This window comes from Poecilia reticulata, linkage group LG21 (genome assembly GCF_000633615.1).
Source record: "Poecilia reticulata strain Guanapo linkage group LG21, Guppy_female_1.0+MT, whole genome shotgun sequence".
Lineage (NCBI taxonomy): Eukaryota > Metazoa > Chordata > Actinopteri > Cyprinodontiformes > Poeciliidae > Poecilia > Poecilia reticulata.
The window spans coordinates 1,543,276-1,558,522 of NC_024351.1; the positions used below are offsets into that span (position 1 = coordinate 1,543,276).

The 15,247-nt window shown below is 40.5% G+C and overlaps 1 protein-coding gene across 1 annotated transcript in view; it reads left to right on the plus strand.

The window, feature by feature from the left end:
- The window catches only part of adgrg6 (adhesion G protein-coupled receptor G6), a 75,226-nt gene that overhangs the window by 20,586 nt on the left and 39,393 nt on the right, over positions 1-15,247 (plus strand). Inside the window, exons 3-7 of the mRNA XM_008397151.1 lie at positions 4,251-4,598; positions 4,947-5,086; positions 5,671-5,950; positions 6,651-6,830; positions 10,822-10,869. Coding sequence (XP_008395373.1) covers positions 4,251-4,598; positions 4,947-5,086; positions 5,671-5,950; positions 6,651-6,830; positions 10,822-10,869 — 996 coding nt within the window. The remainder of the gene's footprint in view (positions 1-4,250; positions 4,599-4,946; positions 5,087-5,670; positions 5,951-6,650; positions 6,831-10,821; positions 10,870-15,247) is intronic.

The following is a 15,247-nucleotide window of genomic DNA, read 5'->3' on the forward strand; positions in this document are numbered from 1 at the left end:
TTGATTTATTAGTCAGACCTGTGAAGACGCTGTTGCAGTAATCAATGCGGCTAAAGATAAACGCATGGATGAGTTTCTCTAGATCGCGCTGAGACATAAGTCCTCTAATCCTGGAGATATTTCACTTCATCATCTTACCTGGGTCTCAGCGTTTCTCCTCACCTCAACCAACACCCATTATGACAAAAGGGAGCTATTTAACGCATTTATCCCTGTTTATTTTTTACGATAACACATCAAACCAATGAAAAAACCAGAACGTATTAAAGGAAAGTGAAGTGGAAGAAAAAAGTCCAATCCTTTGTGTTTCTAGTCATTCCTGAATCAGAGACGTTAGAAGCATCCAGTCTGGACACAGACTTCAGTTGTTCTGGTCGTGTTGATTTAAAGAATCTTCTTTATTATCCTCCACAAGGAGCATCAGCCACAAAAACACTTTGTTTAAGACACTGAACTGTTTGTTTCAGTAAACCTGAGCGCAGAACCGTGATGCTGCAGCGTTTAGTCTGTTCCAACTGTGAGGAAACCTCCTCGCTTCGTTACGTCTGAGTAATCCTTCATTGAGACCCACTTCTCTCCAGCTTTTGCTTATCAGTCGCCATGTTTGCATGGATGGACTTCCTCTGTGCAGGTACTGCTCCCTGATTGGTCGACAGGCCCGCACCTGTGCGGTGGGTCAGGTTTGTCTGTCAGCTTTTATCAGCTGTGGAGAGAAAAATGTCATCGCTGTCAGAAGAACGGAGCGGAAACGGAGAGCAGGTCAGATTTACAGATCTGGGTCTGATTCAGAGATCGCATCATCGTTGAACTTTCTCTGCACTGGGCCTGTAATTAAGAGGGGAATCATCGGAGTGCATTTCTGTATCACGTTGTTGTGGGAATGAAAGCAGCTCTCCTTGTCTGGCAGTCGGATTTGTCCAGGAGGAAACAAGAGAAGCAGCTTTTAGAGTCCAGTCTGGGTGAATCGTGTTGCTTCTGAACAAACCTCACCCCCCACTGAGAGGCTGGACTGGGAGCGGAGGGGAAACAGGAATGTGAATCTTGTTGCTCCTCTGAGATTCTTACTGTAAGAAAAGAGTGAATCAGTTTCAGGTTTCTGTTGCTCAAACATTAGCGAGTCAGATGTCTAATGTTAGAGCTCATAGCGCCACCTAGTGCTACGTTTTAGCGATTCAGACGCTTCTCCTCTGGATGTGTTGTTAAATTGGGAGCATCTGCTTTTGCCCCCGGGCTGCACAGTGGCGCAGTTGGTAGAGCTGTTGCCTTGCAGCAAGAAGGTTCTGGGTTCGATTCCCAGCCTGGGGTCTTTCTGCATGCAGTCTCCATGTTCTCCCTGTACATGGTGGGTTTTCTCCAGGTACTCCGGTTTCCTCCCACAGTCCAAAAACATGACTGTCAGGTTAATTGGCCTCTCCAAATTGTCCCTAGGTGTGAGTGTGCATGGTTGTGTGTCCTGTGTGTCTCTGTGTTGCCCTGCGACAGACTGGCGACCTGTCCAGGTGACCCCGCCTCTCGCCCGAAACGTTAGCTGGAGAGGCACCAGCACCCCTCCCGACCCCACTGAGGGAAAAAGGGTGCAAGAAAATGGATGGATGGATGGATGCTTTTGCCCCCCCAACTATTTACACCGTTGGTTTGGAAGAAATTCCTCCATTATATTCTTTAAGCAAAACATAAAACCAGCTATTAAGCCAAACCCCCCACGGGAACATTTCGTTTCCACAGAAACCGCATAGTTAAAGCGATAAAAATGCCACACAAATTACCATGAACTCCTCACACATGAACACAGTGGTGGTGGCATCATGCATCATGTTCTGATGGAGCCTACAGCACCAACCCAACCTGCAGGCCGCACCTTGTAAATCTCTCCCTTTCTTCAGTGCTTTTCCTTCCACTCAACTTTCTGTTGTTAGACGTAGACGCAGCTTCTGCAGCTGTAACCTGCTGTGACTGCAGGTGTCAGTGGCTGTGTGGTAGAGAACGGAAAAGTCACCAGTGATCCTTGTGACATAACATTTTCCCGTTAAAAGGCAGAGTTTGTTTTCAGTGTTCAGGACTGTTTTGATTTGGAAACTTTTTTTTTTTTTTTGGGGGGAAAGTTCATTTATTGTGATGCATTTTTTATGTCTTGGCCAAAAGTTAGTTGATGCAATGCTTGTTCCAGTTCGCTGCACCTTTAGCTGGACATTCAGCCTAACAGGCCGTGATGCTAAAAGCTAATAATTGACCCCAGATGACCCCAACATGCCTGACCGTGAGGAACAGCAGCTGTGAAGATGTGAAGCAGGATTTGAACACAGTTTCCTGAAGTGAAGCTGCACAGCGTGAACGTTTCTGAAAATGTGGCCCCAGACGGATTGTCTTGTACAAAGTTGGTTGTGGGTTCAGACGTGCAGAGAGAGAAATGACACACACTCCGTGCCGTTTCTGACGTTTTCAGTGCGTTGGCTGTGGTTTGGCTGCATCCAGGGTCGGGCCTCCGATGAACAGACTCCATTGTTGCTCCCCATGAGAAAGGCAAACCATTCTTTCCACTTTCCATTTCAGCTCTTGTGTCTCTATTTTTTTGTTTCATGTTGGGGAGCTCTCCCCTTTTTTTCCAGCAGTTTGAGAAAACCATAAAGGCCAACATGTTTTTCATTAGTGTTGTTGAGAAACCAGCCATTGGTGGGTTGGTGTTGGTTTCACTGGGAGTAAAACTCCACTAAACATTACTGTTATTTTTGATTAATGACTAAAGCTGTTGCTACATTATTGTTAATTATAGGGGTGTAACCTAACATAAAAAGCAGGGTTTGGTTCGCTTCAATAAATTAACATTGGACACTATAAAACTAAACTAACCGGATTAATTTTCTTTAATTAATGACGGATCGGTGGGTGTAGCCAACGGACGGATGGTTAGAATAAACATCATTTTATTTACATTGAACATGTAGTTGATCAGGGTTTGTTGATTAATACAGACTGCAGACATTTGCGAATGAAAAAGTCTTAAAATGGTTGGCTGTTGCTTTGACATAATCCAAGTTACCAGATGTACCTGTGAGCTTCATATAAAGTGCAGCTGCTGTGAAATAGTTAGTTTTGCAGCTAAATAGATGGCAGTAGTAAAATATAACGGCTCTTATTAATATTTCAGACTCTAAGTTTGCCTTCATACTGTTGAGAAACGTCTGCATGTCTATTAACTGCATTAAATATGTGTCGTCATGGCAAATGGAAATATCCCAAATCCAAATCCCACTGGATTATTCTTGTTGCTCTTCTCCGTTCAGAGATTATAACTGGGGAACAAAAAATATTTTTGGAAGTTGTCTGTAGTATTAAGACTATTTTGCACCACTGAATCCAAACATGACATCCATTTTTCTCAGTCAGGTCAGGTTTTTATTCCAATTTGATTTGGAGAAATCTGATCTTCTGAGTAAATTTATTACATTTTTGTAACATAATCAGTTCATTTTCGTTAATATTTCTAATCCAAAAAGGTTTTAAGGAGAAAAAAGATGTTTTCTAACAAACTGTATTAATTAAATGTTATTTCTGTAAGTTGAATAATAAACACTGATTCTGGTAAATGTGAACTGAACATTACGACTTCATTGTGAAAAATCCTCCGTCTCTTTTCTGTCCTGATGGAGTTTCTCCGCCTGCTCGTCTCTCATTGATCAGATTGAGTGATCTGATCAATGAGGAAACTGATCCAACGTGAGAACAAGTCCTGCATTTTGATACTAATGCTGCTCCATAGTTCAGAAAGTTGACCCGATGGAGGAAAACCAATGTGATTTTTGGATTCAGCTCATCAAAATTACCCTAAAACAGTTGAAAACCCCAGACATTTTTTGGCTGTTGATCTGTGTAATCAATCTTCTATTGATTGATTATATAACTTCTCTTTGGCTGCTGAACTTTTCTGTAACAGAACATCTCCCAGTGTGGGCGCGTTTTCTCCTGATTTTAGGAAAAAACCTCTAAACAATCTTTCTTGAGTTTCTTGCTCAACTCTTGAGAGAATCCTTCGTTTGTTGCATGGATCTATGAAGTCCTTCTTGGAAACTTTTCTTCATTCACTCCCTTTGCTGCTGATCCAGCCTGATAACTTTACCTAACTGAAGTCGGCGTTTGCCTCGTCTCTCGTTGTTGTTCTGGTCTCCGTCCCGTCTTCCTTTGTCCTGTCCTGTTGTTATCAGTCATGTAACTGGAGGTTTGACTCACTGGCTTTATCCCACCATCTGCTCCAGTTCTGGGCTGCGGCTCCATAAACTGTCACGTGGTGCTGACTGAGGCCCAGGGCGAGTTCACGTCACCCTGCTACCCCCAGAAATACCCCAACTCTCAGACCTGTAAGTGGACCGTGCGAGCGCCGACCGGCTTCATCATCCAACTCTCCTTCTTGGACTTTGAATTGGAAGAGGCGGAGGACTGCATGTATGACCGGGTCGTGGTGAACACCGGTAGCACTGAATCAAAGTTTTGTGGTCTGACGGCCCGTGGTTTGACACTAAACTCAACAAGGAACGTGATGGAGGTTTCCTTCATCTCTGACTTCAGCATACAGAAGAAGGGCTTCACGGTTAGCTTCCAACACGGTAGGTTCTAGCTACGACTTGCAAACTAATCCAGGTGGAAAAGCCCCAGATGCATCAGACAGGAGCTGTAGGATTGGTTGAAATGTTGATTTCTCTAAGATGCCTCATTGGAGGTTTGTTTTCAGCCACTATCATAAGAGTTGACTTGCAGCTATCACATAAAAATGTTCATCAACTGATATGGCCAGATTATGATGTACTTTCTTGAGGTTGATGTTTAAAGTCTAAAAAAAATCTTGTTTTGTTGTTTATTGATCCCATTTTTATGCAGATTTGGATAAATGTAAAAACAATCAGCATTTTACTGTCTTTGCTTTCTTTCTCTGCTTCTTCCATCTCTCCCTCCAGTCGCCGTGGCTTTGAGGAACCAAAAGGTGAAAATCCCAAACAGTAACGGACAAATCGCAGAGGTCCTCAACTCCGTTTCCATACCGGCGCTCGATGAATTGACCATATGCTTTGAGGTGGAAAAAACAGGCTCCAGTCAGGTGCTGGTTTAAAAGTTTTTTCCTGCATTTTCACCATTTTCATGTTTTAAGTGTGTGGGGATGCATCAACATCAAACCTCCATCCCTGTGTCTCCTGCTCTGCTGCAACCAGATGTCATGAAGAGAGCACCGCGTCTCTCTGCAGACAGGCTCCTGCTCTCTGATTTCCATACAGGCAATTTAACAAGAATTTCACAAATGTATATAATTCCTCTTTTACCAAGATGGAACAAATTTTTGTTGTGTCTACATCAGTGAAAGACACTTCAGATGAAGTACGGCAGAGCCTTTACTCAATCATTTCCTGCCTTAGATGAAGTCAGTGACATTTAGGGCACAGATTTGGCTCAGGAGACACGAGGTACATCTTGTATCCAGTGGTTTGTCTATTCAAAATTCCCACTTGCTGTTTTTATGAAAACAACCAAGGCTGAGATGGTTCTTTCTTGGGAACCATTATTCATCAACAGCTGATTAAATGAGCAAGACATCAGGAAAGGGGACCTTTGTCAAGTTGTGCTTTTAAACTGTCTTATTCCTGTGTTGCTTTCAACTTACTCCCAGTTCTTCTGGTTCCTGAACAGAAAGAATGGCTCTTCACCTACTACGACATCAACAACAACGTGGCGTTAAGCTTTGGCTACAATCAGACGGGCATGGAAATGGTTATTGACGGAGTGGTCTGCCCAGTAGAGTCGATCATCTCCGTGACTGAGTTCAACTCTTCCATGAAGTTCTTCTGTGTCCTCTGGATGTCCTCCAACGGTCGTGTGGCCGTTTACTTCGATAGGCGCTACTATGGGAAGACCTGCTCGCCATCTAGTGGCCGCTCTGTGCCAGCTGGAGGAGTCTTCAAATTAGGAGGTAAGAGGCCTCTACTTGTTAATCTAACAGTCTCTATGTGGTAACTACCATGGTGGACTTCTTGGTCAAAATGACTTGATAAATCTGATGAAATAAAATCGAAATCTTTGTAAAAGAATCCAGATGATTCAATTAGAAAAGACTGATAAACTGGCTCCATGAATTCCCCACTCGAAAATATGCTAGGTAATTACACACAAACCTTGTGTCAATGAACCATTTTTGTGGTAATTTGTTGGCTCATTTTCTTGCTAAGATCCAAAAATGGCCCATTTTCAGCTACGTCCTGTTAATGATGTCACTAGATCCTTAGGAAGAGAAACCAGCCACATGACAGATTCTCCTCTGTAATTAAGCATGAGGTGCTTTAAGGTCTATTCATCCTCTGGTTCACTACTTGAATGTTGCTAAGGAAAAGCTTAATATTTCTAATATAGTTTCTAATATAAAACTTATGGAAACCCGATGTCCATGTTTGTGATGGTAGGGCAGACAAAGCTTTCCTGCCACAGCTCTTAAACAAGCAGTTAGCATGCTGTTTTGTTAAATATGAGGGTGTGAACACATACTGTACCTGGTCCGTGTTCTCCTCATTTCGTAGTCTTTCTGAAGTATCATGACGGTTCTTGGTGTAAAGTCCATCCAGAAAGTTGTAAAGCAAACACGATGTTCACTTTGAGCTGTGTGCATTCATGTTCAGGCTTAGGGGTGCAGAGCTTCAGAGGGAACATGTACAACCTGCGCATGTGGAACCGTGCCATGACGGTGCAGGAGCTGAGCAGCTTGACCTGCGACATGGTGGGGAACGTCATCGACTGGGACAACAGCCAGTGGACCATCTCGTCCTCTCTTTCTCAGACTGACAACACACTCAGCTGCAGTGAGTAAACTTTAAAACCTGAATCTGGTTTGGATGGTGGGCATGAGGACGCTGAAACGTGGGGTCCAAGTAGCTAAAGATGAGCTGCGTGTTAGGTTTGAAGTAAATCTCATTCTTTTTCAAATATAAATATCAACAATAGCTGGTAGGGATTGCTCAGTATAACTACAACTAAACTGTTAAAGTGGATTTGTGCAATGAAATACCTGAACTGAACTTGATCTGAACTGGGACCTAAAAGAATTGCGTGTTGACTTGTACTTTGGAGAAATTACTTGCAAACATCTCTGGTGATTCTCCCCTTTTCCACGGGAGCTGCTCTGTAAAAACTATGTTGTATTGAAAACAATGGCAGAACCTTCTAATGGCCTCATGTTTTTGTGCATCTGTTGTTTTTTTTATGTAGAACATAGATGCCCAAGTTTGGTCCTCCAGAGCTTCTAATGCACTATTTCTGGATTCCTTGACCAAAAATAAACTGCTGAAGGCTTCAAATGCCAATTCCTTCAGGAAAAGTCCAACTTTCTCAGAGCCATGGAGCTGCACAAATTCTTTTTCAGGCTTTGTAAACAAAATCATATATCCATCCATTTTCTTTCACCCTTGTCCCTCAGTGGGGTCAGGAGGGTTGCTGGTGCCTCTCCAGCTAACGTTCCAGGTGAGAGGCGGGGTCACCTGGACAGGTCGCCAGTCTGTCGCAGGGCAACACAGAGACACACAACCATGCACACACACACTCACACCTAGGGGCAATTTAGACAGACCAATTAACCTGACAGTCATGTTTTTGGACTGTGGGAGGAAACCGGAGTACCCGGAGAAAACCCACCATGCACAGGGAGAACATGCAAACTCCATACAGAAAGACCCCAGGCCGGAAATCGAACCCAGAACCTTCTTGCTGCAAGGCAACAGCTCTACCAACTGCGCCACTGTGCAGCCCTCAAACATCTCACATCAAATCTCACATCAAATTAGCCAAACAGGAGACAACATGGAAGTAATGGTTCAACCTTGAGGCAGGATCCAAAGCGATGTGGAATCAGATCAATCACCAGGTCCAAATGCAGAACATTGGCTTGTTTCAAACAGGAACTCAAAGTGTTAAACTATTCAGGCTGTTGGATATTTCTGCCAAATCCTGCTACGTTCTGCCTTCAGAAGGTGAGTTAATGGTTTCCAGTAAGCCGGCTGGCTGAGGACCAGACTTCACTTTGAGTCTGGGTTTGTTTGGCTCAGTTGGAGAAGTTCTCCCACAGTTCCCAGCATGAGCTATGGAGCGGTTCAAGAGGGACACGGTGTGCCGATTTATTCACTCTTTCACTGTATTCTGTACCCACAGTAGCAGTAAAATGCATTATGCACACAGACCTTGTACAAGCCAAGGTGTGGGTTTATAGAGAGCTGTGAGTGAGTGTGGAGCCTCAGTGGGCTTTTTCTCCAGCCAGCTGTGTATGCAGGAAAGAATGGCGCTCCGTGTTTATGGAGCAGTTCTGGACGTCTCCATCGTGAGACTCTACATTGTCCTGCACACACTTTAACTTTCATTTAAATACAGGAAAACACCAGGATATACAAGCAAACTTGAAGGTAATTTTCTCCTAACTTCCACATGTTTGTAATTTCACAAGGTGCTGACAGAGCTTCATTCCTGGGGTTCCCAAATCGCCCTCTGCTTGTTTTGGTTTTCCTCGTGCCCTCCACCCAGCTAGCTTGTTTGAGCTGTTAAAGCTCTGCTAGCATCTGATTTAGCTCTTCATGTTTGACCTGTCCATGGTGTTAAGTAATGGGGAGCCCAGGTTGTTGTCCAGGCAAGTTTTTATGTTTTTTACTGGAGGACACGCCTCTGATCTTGACTCTAGGCGTCACATCAGGGTTAAAATTTGCCATAATCAGTTGTTCTGATTGATTGTTTCCTTCTTTCCTTCCCTCCCTCCTTCCCTGTTTGCTTCTCTCCTTTCTTGCTAGTTTCCTTTCTTCCTTCCTTTCTCCCCTACTTTGCTCATTTCTAACTTTCTTCTGTACATTTTTTTCTTGCCTCATTGCCTATCGAGGTAATTGTCTTTTTTTTTTTTTTTTACCTTTTGTCTTTGTTTACCCTATATATTCCCATTTTTTATTTCTTATTTCTTCATCATTTTCTTTAATTCCATATCAGAAAACTGAGTTTTCTGATATGGAAAATCAGAAAACTCAGTTTTCTGTTTTCAAAAGCAGAAAACTGTCGTTTTCTGCTTTTGGGTCTGTACATTTGTAAAATAAAATGAAAACAAAGTAAAAGTATTTGCTTCTTATAGAAATAAATTACAGCAAATGTTTTTCATGGTTTGTCCCTAAAACGGCTGCAGCAGAACCGGGTCCTTCAGTTCTGCTGCATAAGCAAAGTTTTGGTCCTTGAGGTTGAAATGTGCAGCGATCTTTGTTATTAAGGACTTAATGAGGCTTTGGATGCAGGATGAACTGATGACACCACCAACACATCGAACTCTGTGGTTTTACACCATCAACTAACTGGTGAAATGAACGATAATTTGATCCCAGTTGTCTTGTTTATATGACAGTTCTGGTGGGTTTTCTGCTATTTCCAGCATAGATATATAAATCAGTGATTCTGGAGAATAGGGACAAAACGGGTCCTATGGATAAAGCACAAAATTTGAATAAAATATACACTAAATAAATATTTTTTCAAATATCTGACTAAACTAACCTGGGTCATGTGAGCACAACAATGTATATTTTCCAGGTATTTGCTGAATATTGTTTTATTTTAAACATTGTAGTCGGTGGATGATGCCTGTAAAATCCCTTGTCCWGGAGCAGAACTCAATACATTATAATAGTTTAAAACAATTAAAGAAATACTAAAATTATATATTATGACAATTAAGTACAAGTAGTCATATAAATAATTATAAAGGTATCAATAAACTCAATTAAAAATAATTTTTATATATTTTCCAACTCCATTGAAATTTGTCCCTAATTTTTGTCAACACTGTCAGACATGAAAAGAATCTAAAAAAAATCAGGCATTATTGGGGGCACCAGAACTTCTGAGGACCCCATGACCGCTTCCTCTCTCTTCCTTTGCTAAGAGGGCTAGTTAGCTCCGGTTAGCTCTGGTTAGCTTAAGTTATTCTTTAGTTTTTTCTTTTTATTCCTAAGTTGCTCATCCCAACCATGATGTGTCAACACCATAACTGACAATTTACAAAACTTTGATGAAATTTTGTGAAATAAAAGCTCAATTTTGGTAAAATGTAAAAATTTCATGGACCTGATGAGCTACAATATGGCCTCCTTCAGAATAAGATCATATAAATTGAGGTAGTTTTGGCATTTCGTCAACTCCATCAGTTTTTGTGACTCTTTCAGTGAAATTGTTGTCAAATCTCACTTAAATGTGCAATTAATTCATTTTAATTTATTTTACATAAATTGCATTACTTCACATGTACCAAGTTTTTCATTTTACTCACTAGTTTGTCACCACCTTCAGTTCTGTGTCAACTCCGTCAGATGGACTTTTTGTTGTTTTTTTTGTTTTAAATAATATTTATTTTGTTTCTTGAGAAGCTTTTGTCATTAAAAATTATTTTATATTTATTTTTGTCATATGGTGATGACAACATTCTAGGTCAGGTCGATTAAAAATGTAATTTTTAAAAAAATGTTGCAACTGGGAGCCTGCACCTTAGCATCTTTACATTTCCAAAACATAATTTGTCATATTTGCATACATAATGTTGAGAAATTATAAAAAAAAATATGGGAAAATTAAAACCCTTTTACCCATAAAAAAACTTGATTACTGTAAAAAATAAATGCTGTAAATTTCTAGAAAAAGAAATAAAATATATATTCCATGAAGTTCTGCTTTGGTTTTAGAATGAAAATATTTATACTCTTTAAATGAGGTTTATTATTAACTGTATTATGATGTTGATTGTTTTACCTGATGCCCACTAACCTTTTCTTCTTTTCACAGTCTGCTACCCTCATTGCATTCATTTAACTGCTGCTGCGCCCACTAGTGGTGAGTTCTGCTAACACGCTTCTAATATGCATAGCTTGTGCTAACAGAGCTTTAATGCATGGAGAAGAATGGAGGAACCAGTGATTTTAGTCCTGTAAATAAATGTCAGTCTGAAAATGTTTGTTACCAGCAATAGCACAAAACTCATTCACTAACATCATGTGCTGACATTAAACCTTTTGCTTTTAGCTGTGGGAGAAATTAATAAAACTCTTCTTTGAGCTGCTGGGGGGAAACGGCGTTAAGATGCAGGAAAATAGTTTAATTTTAACACATCCAGGTCCAACTGAGAGCAGTTCCAGAACCACATGAACCATGAAGCCGGGTCCGGATCACTGAGAGGCAAACAAACGGACAAAGATGTTCTGCCATTATGTACTGAGTTTTAATTTAATAGATCTTCACAAGTTGCTACATAACGGGAAGGTGGAGTGATAAATAAAATGAAATGTTTTTCACATATTGTTTCAAATCTGAAAAGTGTGGCATGTGTTACTATTCAGTCCCTGGTCCGTTGCTTTGGAGAGTCTGCATGTCTCTCTGTATTAAAGGTACAGCGACTGAATTTACCACCTTCGTAAAATAATAATAAAAAAAGACATGGAGAAAATGTTTAAATGTTTTATTAGTGAAATAAACTTCCAGTAAAATTCTTACTTTTTAAAAAATCAATATTAAGGAATTATTTGCTTAAAACAAAATCCAATATTTTGCTGAGTAGTTAAGGTCAGATGTTGTGTTTTTGCAGCGTAGAGATGGATAATGTAGAGAAACACAAAGCTGCTTCCTCAGAAACACAGACAGTTTTATTCCCCTGAAAAAATGTAAAACATTCTGCTCTTCGTTTCTGGTCTTTACTCATGATGGACTTAAAAAGTCTTAAACTTGAGTTGATGAAACCCTGACTAGCTTTTCTGACAAATATGTTTAATAATTCATGATTTAACGTGTCACTTTGGACCAGGTTGCTTTGGACAGATCCTCATCTTAAAACAGATTTTTCCGTTTACTCGGGCTGTGGACAGTCAGTCAGTGTCCTCTGCGTCTTCAGAGGACTTCCTGCCCTTTTGATACAGACTCTCCTCTTAAGCCTGGCTGAGCAGAAAAGCCTCCTCTGAACAGCTTCAGATGATTTGACGAGCACCTGTCAGGCTGCGTTTGCTGCAGCTCCCTGTTTGCAGTGTCAGTCAGATCGTCAGGCTGACGCACAGCCTCGGTACATCCCCCCCTGCGGTTGTCACGGCAGCACCAGGAGGCTGTCAGTCAGCCGCTCCGCTGCTGTCAGGCACTCCGAGGCGGTTCCTGATCTCCGTATCTGACGGAAATCTGAAGGTCATCTCTGAGCGGAGGTGGAGCTGAGCTCGTTGGATATTTATGAGGTAGCCACAGAAGGAGCAACTAGTTCACTGTTTGATTTTTTTTTACAAAGATACAATCAGCTTAGTTCACATCAGCAGTGAGAACTCTCTGCTTTCTTTCCATCGACGTTCGACTGACGTGAATCATTTAAATCCTGAGTTTCACTGGAACCGCCTGGACTTTGACACAATTCAGATGAAAAACTCCACTGAAATATGGAGCAGAAATCCTAATTAATCTTGGAGTAACTGGCATGGAAAGCCGTTTAATTCAAAAAGTAATAATTTAATAAATTGTTGATGAATATTTAATAAATGTCCACATGAAATAAAAGCAAAATAGATATAAAGGGAAGCTTATTTTTTCAACTTCCTTTATTTCAAGATTTACTGATAATATAAAATCCTTTACTTATTAATATCATAATTGTTATAATTTATGACACTTTTATTTTGTAAAACTAATTTATTTTTGTAAATAAAGGTGGTAGGAGAGTCATAATTCACAGTGAAACACGTCCTGCACCAACATGGGCTGAAAACGTGGAGATGGGTACAAAGTTATAGGAATCTTATGCAAAAATGTGCTAAAAATGTTAGCACTGCTAACCCTAAAGCACTAACCATAAACATTAGTTCCCCTAAACCAACATGGTATTTAGCAGAAGCTAATTCTAAAGCACTAAAAGTGCTAACTTTACCCATGTCAATAATGCAATAAGTGCTGCAAATTTGTCATTACTTACCTACCTGAACAATTTCACTTCAAGACACGAGGAGAGGAAATGGAGCTTTGTCTTCAAAATAAAAGCATGGATATAAACATCTAGCTTCTTGAAGAATCCTTAACAGTCGATAAAACCTCAACACAGCTGAAAGTTTACAAAACAACCAGGTGAATTAGCACTTTAGCCTGTAAGCAGAGAAAGTAATGAGGGAAGCTAAAGGCGCTTAATGTTTTCAAAGTTCAAAGCGTGAAATGAGAAAATGAACTATTAGTTTTAGAAAACAAGCTACACTGAGGATCTAGATGGAATAATGTGACCATGAAAAAGGAAAGAAAAGCCTCTAAAAAGAGTTCAGCACTTTAACGTTATTTAACGAATGTGAATATTTGTTCATATCCTAACTGACCTGAACCAAAGCAGATGACAGCTGTTACTGTTAAAACGTTTAGAAAGTAAAATAATTAGAACATTGACAAAACAAATACTGTTACTTTATCTTTACATAGATGATGAAAATCCCCAAAATGACTGCAGCTTCACCCTGCCTGCATTCTGTCCCCTTTTTTAAGCCTCTGATGTTGCTCCTCTGATATTTCTCTACTGCTGTAAATCACCTCCTGCAGAGACTCTGAGCTGTGAAACGGTTCACTGGACAAGGAGAGTTTGTGAAAATCAACGTGAAATCATCTGGAGCCCCTGTAAATGGGTTGTTTGGTCATCTCAGACAGGATCAGAGCGGAGAGTTACGGTCCGGTGTGAAGCCGGTGGTGTTGGTCAGGTATAACTCTGTCATTTTCAGTTGGGCTGTGATGGAGGTTTTATAGCTGCTGCTGCTGCTGCTCGGCCTCCTCAGGACTGTTTTTCTCCAACTCTGAGCTCTGAGGTCATCAGGTGTGTTAAATAAAAGCAGCTGTGACTCTTTGCTGATGTTGTTGTTACACTAACAAGCAATATCAACACAAAACAAGGATAAATGCTGCTGATCAGTGGCAAGTTTTATCAGTTATTGTTATTAATTACCTCTACATAGCTGACATTTTGAGTGATTCCTCCGAGTTTAACACATGGTTGAGGAATCTTGACTTTTTTGGCCTTCGGTCCAATCAGAACCAATTTTCACGGCTTGTGTTGAACGCGGGGTCCCGTAAAGATGCATTTCCTCCCTGCCTGCACTTCTACACAGATTTTTATGGTTGTTTCAACTTCATGGTGCATTTAAATCTAATTGTACTCCCAATTATCTATGTTGGAATCCAGTATTCCAGGGTTTATGGATCACAAACATCTGCAAATACTTGATACTCCCTCTGAAAACATTTAAAACTGCTTTTCTTAGTAGTTCAGACACTAAATACACTTTAATATGCTTTAATACTCACTGTGGAAACCAACGCCATTAACGTTAATATCAACATTCTTACAGCCAATCAGCACCAAGGAAAATAAAAGGCACCATATATCAAGTCAGCTTCCCAATTAGATTTTTCTTTTGGATATTTTACATTTTCTCTTTGAAGGAATCTGCAAATATGCAAATCATTTGTAGTCACATTCAACAGAAAACTACAGAAACATGTGATGATCCGCTGCAACTTTAAAATACATTTAGATTTGGTATCGTCACCAAATTTGTATCCAGGACAACACAAAGAACATCCAAATAGTTTCACTAAAATTAAGTTAAATGCTCCAGTCATGTCTATACGGGCACTTGAAATGCAGAAATGCAACAATATTAAAATTTTACCATAAAATGTCAAAACTGTTTTAATTTGAACGCCTGTGGGAAGAAAGATTTGAAGTCAGGTGTGACTCTTCTGGTCTATGACGCTCATTAAAATCTTTATCGTTCGTCTTATTGTGTTCCAGGTGTGTTTTATGTTTATATATGTTTAGCCTGCTTTAATCAAGTTCTAATTCAAGTTCTAGGCAACTCTAGTTGTAGATCTAGACTAGAACTAGAGTTGCCTAGAACTTGAATCCTAGGCAGCCAAGCTGTTTTGCGTGGGTGTGAATACGTAACCAAACTTTGAGGACCTGAAGAACATCTCTAGGATTAGAGGACTTATGTCTCAGCACGATCTAGAGAAACTCATCCATGSRTTTATCTTTAGCCGCATTGATTACTGCAACAGCGTCTTCACAGGTCTGACTAATAAATCAATCAAACAGCTGCAGCTGATCCAGAATGCTGCTGCTCGGGTTCTCACTAAAACCAGGAAGATAGAGCACATAACACCAGTTTTAAAGTCCCTACACTGGCTCCCTGTAGCTCAGAGAATAGACTTTAAA